Genomic DNA, 4,766 nt, shown 5'->3' with positions numbered 1-4,766 from the left:
TGACCTTTTGCTTACTGGAAATTTTTTACAATTTAGACAGTGTTTGAAAGAAATATAAAATATCTCATAAACATGACTAAGGCTAGGCTTGGGCGGTATCTGTTTTTTCATACCTTCATGCCTTCCTGACATTTCACTGGGGTATACAGAATATGACTGTGTAAAAAAACAAAAACATAAAAAACACTACACTAATACAGTAGGGCTGCACAATTAATCACAATATTTTCAAAATCGCAATATGACCAAGTGCAATATCCAAATCGTAGAAGCTGAAATGTTTTGATAAAGGCAAAATGTGTGACAAAACAGCATTATAATGAAGTCCTGTAGTGCTGCAGAGATGCCCTGGCCTACAAATCTTGTTCACCAGATGTAAGAAAACATGTTTATTTGGTACAGACCCCAACAAATGCCACATCATCATGATTTTAATAGTTTTTTCAGTGAAAATAACAAAATTATCATTCCCAGTAATTGTGAATCATATCACAATCGTTATATCTGTCAAAATAATCGCAATATGATTTTTTTTACCATATCGTGCAGCCCTACTCTACACACCCCTGATGGTAAGCTATCTGTGCGCTCACCATCTCAGCAAGCAAGTCCCAGTTGTAGCTGTAAATCTCTGGAGGGAGGTTGTACACACGGAGCACATTGTCTGCACTGTTGGTCAGGATACAGGAACCATCTGGAGCCCTAGTTTAGAAAAAGGGGGGAGGATGAGATTAAGATGATTAACAGCGGTGAACTGAGAACAACACAGTTGGTTTTATACTACACTGGCAGTTTGGACTAAAAGGTGCTATTTATAGCAGTCTTAAGCATAATTGTCATAACTGTACTTGACTGACATTGATTTATCTTGACCATGAGATTAAGATAGTTTGTTACTAGTAGCCTCACTTATACCAAATGTACTATCTGCACTAGTGTTCCCACTATGGCCTGAGAATGACACGGTGGAAGTCATTTTCCTTGCCTCATTTGCACTGAAAGAATATAATTTTTTCAGTAATTCAGGACATTGATATCGGTCCTTGATATCTGCCCCATGGCACAAAATGCACAAATGTAACGGTCTTATTAATTTATGGTAATCGTGCTAATGAGTCACAAATTCGATAATGATGTGAAAGTTTTATACTTAGCACTTTCAAAACCTCATCCACATGGTGTTTCATGTGTCATGTTAATTTTAGAAGAGATCACCATTTGCAGCCTTTGAGGTAGTTCTCTGGAAGGTTGGAGTACTCGGTCCAGGAACCAGTCAGCATCTGGGGGTTATGGGTCAAATCTAGGCCTAGGCTGGAAGCAAGATAGAGAGAAGTGCAAGTCTTCAGTTAATGAGTTTAAAAGACAGGAATGGGAACATCACACAACAAACTGAAAGATGGAATTTCCCATCTTACTAATGTTAAGGGCATAAAATGAATGCAACCACAACCTTGATTTGTAGTTCTGCTTAGAATCTATTTAATTAAGTTAGGCCTAGCCTAGCCTGGGACAAAACTGTTGCTGTATATAAACCACGGTGTCAACTTGCACGAAGCCCAACAGGAAAATCTATGCTGAATTTGACCATTTCACTGGCAAGGACTGAGAGGCTCCATTTAGACACAGTATCACTATACAGTGGAGAGGATTGTTAATTACATTTCACACCTCTACAGGTTAATTCCATCGTTTTTCATCCTGTGTCATCTTATCCAAATGTTGCCATTGTCATGATTGATAGCGTTAAATATTTAATCAGTTAATGCTGTGGTGCCTTTTGCTGCCTCACTTCAAAATGAGTGCCATTATAAAATGCACAGAGAAAGCAGAGCAACATCTAACAATCACAGTAGGCTTGGGCGGTATCTATTTTTTCATACGTTAATGACATTTCACCGGGGTATACAGTATATGGCAGACTTTGTGAAAAAAATAAAACCAACCACATAAACTCTGAGCTGCTGGTGATGGAAGTCATTGTAGAATGTATGACATTGTCTAGCCTACAATGCTGTGTGTGTAATATGCAGTTAGCCTCCTTAGACAAGTCTTGAAGGGTTTAAATACTTATGGCCTACAGAATAATCAACAGATAGGAAATAAGCACCCTTCTTCCATAGATTCTTGCTGGAGGACCCGTTGACACAATCTGTGTGAGTAAAACTAATTATTTTACTTTTTTAAAACTTGACTTGTCATCATTGTGTAGCCTTGCTTCGTTAACTGCTTTGTTGGCACTTAGTGATGCCAGGTGGGAGACATTTTATACATTTCTATACACATTAGATTATGATGCATGGGCTGTCTTACTCACTAATATTAAAATAACATCTAATACTTTATCATTTCTAATTATGAAGTTTGATGGGTGTCACTGTATTCAACAGTCATAGTTTGCTTTGGCCACTTGAGTGTGCACTGAAGAGCAGTAGTGCTCCTGGTGTATAGAAGCTACCAAGCAGTAAGTGGTACAAATTAGTAAAATAACAGCTAATAATAGCAGGAATGATCTTTTAAGATGATTGACCAGTAGCACAGATTTCATTTAAACACAAACAGGTGGGAAAAATAAGCCACACGTGTTTGTGGTGGTGACCGCACACTCAGCCCATCAGAGCATATCATCGAGAAACACTGGCACGAGTACCGCATTTTGCAGTGCTTTATCAAGCTTCTTCTTCTTTTTTTTCATACTATATGGTCATCTTGCTGTTACCACAACCTCTTGCTGTGCAGTACAGCTTCTTTCTCTATTTCAGAAACATGTGTTCAACACATCTTCATAATCATTACATAACACCTCCTTCCCCCACAAAATCCTGCTTGAAATAGCTCACTTGATCTTGTGTCTACTGTATCTTTACCCCTAGTTATGTGGAAACACAGGTTAAAAATAAACCTGACTTCGTCCTCCTCCACTTACTGCTGTCCATCACTGGGGCTGTCTGCAGATCTGTTACCGTTGTGCTCCTTCTCTGGTTCAGTCTCTCCTCCTTCTAAGGGGGCATCACGCCCTCCATCTCCATTCTGATGGCATTTTTCTTCATGTCCCCCACTGACAGGCACCTCCTCCCCTTCCTGACCTTCCTCCTCACATTGCAGTGGTTCTCCTGTTCCTAGCATCAAAGAGTAAATGTGTGCAGGTTAACTCATTAATCTTCAAGATAAACCTGAATCCTAATCTCTGACAGACATCCAAAAACTTAACTTGAACAAACATATTTCTTTCCCTTTCTTATATTTCATTTGATACATGCAGCTGCAGGTACTCTACTTTGTGCTGGTGGGGCTGGGTCTTCTTGCAGCAAGTCAGCCTGTGCCAGTGTTGCTCCGTGCATCTTGGCGGGCTTCGCAACCTGCTCCAGTCCCTGTTCCTCCTCGCTCATTCTGGGCCGCTTGGCAGACGTAGGTGCCCCTTCTTCTGAGGTCTCCCCTACCTCTAAGCTCTCACCTTCAGGTAAAGGTGGTGCCTGTTGAGGGGGCTCATTATCCGCTTCTGCGTCCTGCCCTGCGCCTGCCACACCTCCGCTTTCACCACTTCCAGCTGAGTCAGACATCTCTCTTTGTTTATCAATCTCTCCTGTCAAGTCCAAGTGCCTTGCTTCCAATGGTTGGCTGTCAGACGTGGGTGAGGTAAGTGCTACTAGGGTAGTGCTTCTTCCTGCAGTGTGGGTGTTTGAGTCTGCTGGGGGTCGAGGACATCACAGCACCCACTAGCCTAGAAAATAGTGAGGCAGGCAAAGATGAAGGCAGAGGGACAGGGCAGGTGAGACCAATAATGCAAGACGATGGAAAATGCCTAAAATAAAAAGAGCACTTTTGTAAAAAAAAAAAAATTAATTTAAAAAAACCCACATTCATCAATTAATAGAAGTAAACGTGACGATTTTTGTTTAGAGGAATAAATAACTGATGCCAAGCTGCACTTGCAAACATCCCAGACACCTGTGGCTAGCCGTGACGTGCCAACCACTCTAAACTAGCATTACTGTTAATTCCGCTAAATTAACGCGTGAGAGGTACAAATGACATGACAAACCCTTAACGTTACACGTTCACGGCTCAGCTGCCGTTATATACATTGAATGATGCAGGCAAAGAAGGCAAAATGCTTCAATTTAACCGTCAGTCCACAACAATAACAGGAACCACCTCACGTTAGCTCATTAGCCTATGCTAGCAGTCTGATGCTAACGCTACTTACCTGTGTTGTGACTTGCCTGGCCTTTGATTCTGCTTGTTTGGTTATAAACACGTTTCTCTTCGACGGTGTTAAAGTTTCAGCTAAAGCCGGAGAGTACGAATAGCATACAAAAATATTCGACGTCCTTCTACGCCGGGACTTTGTGTTTCTATTCACCAATTCATTACGAGTTGTAAACACTGGGGGCGGCCATGTGTTTCAAAGTATCGCGAGAGTTGCGTTTATCACGGCTATGTGCTCACGGATGGCTAATTCTACAAGGTAGATATATTTATCATTTTCCAACACGGGTGTAAAACGATATTTAGTTGCAGTTCCCTTTTTTGCTACTGAGAAAAACAAACGTTATATACAAAAATGATAAATGATAAATAAATCAGAGAAATAAGTGTTTTATATGGGGGAGTGCTGGGGATGAATTTAGCAGTCTCACAGGCTGAGGGAAGAAACTGCTCTGAAGTCTGGTGGTCCGGCAGCGGTCAATAGCGTGTTTATATCATACATGCTGTTCACAGACTTTCAACTTTTGCACACAAATCCACTTCATAGATGATAAAAATCA

At 41.0% G+C, this 4,766-nt stretch overlaps 1 protein-coding gene across 2 annotated transcripts in view; it reads right to left on the bottom strand.

Annotated features, from left to right (window-relative positions):
• The window catches only part of wrap53 (WD repeat containing, antisense to TP53), a 19,873-nt gene extending 15,458 nt beyond the window's left edge, over nt 1-4,415 (bottom strand). Inside the window, exons 1-5 of one of the 2 annotated variants that reach the window (XM_044184874.1) lie at nt 4,205-4,415; nt 3,275-3,718; nt 2,924-3,116; nt 1,216-1,311; nt 594-702 (exon numbers count right to left, since the gene is read on the bottom strand). In XM_044184874.1, coding sequence (XP_044040809.1) covers nt 594-702; nt 1,216-1,311; nt 2,924-3,116; nt 3,275-3,557 — 681 coding nt within the window. In that variant the 5' untranslated portion in view covers nt 3,558-3,718; nt 4,205-4,415. Of the gene's footprint in view, nt 1-593; nt 703-1,215; nt 1,312-2,923; nt 3,117-3,274; nt 3,719-4,039; nt 4,184-4,204 lie in introns of those variants that run through there. The other variant, XM_044184875.1, reaches the window with a different exon arrangement.
• Between the last annotated feature and the right edge of the window lie 351 nt (nt 4,416-4,766).

The sequence above is a fragment of the Siniperca chuatsi genome, linkage group LG22 (assembly GCF_020085105.1).
Source record: "Siniperca chuatsi isolate FFG_IHB_CAS linkage group LG22, ASM2008510v1, whole genome shotgun sequence".
Taxonomy (NCBI): Eukaryota; Metazoa; Chordata; class Actinopteri; order Centrarchiformes; family Sinipercidae; genus Siniperca; species Siniperca chuatsi.
The sequence above is the reverse complement of the archived record's forward strand: the minus strand, read 5'-3'. Positions and strand labels throughout refer to the sequence as shown.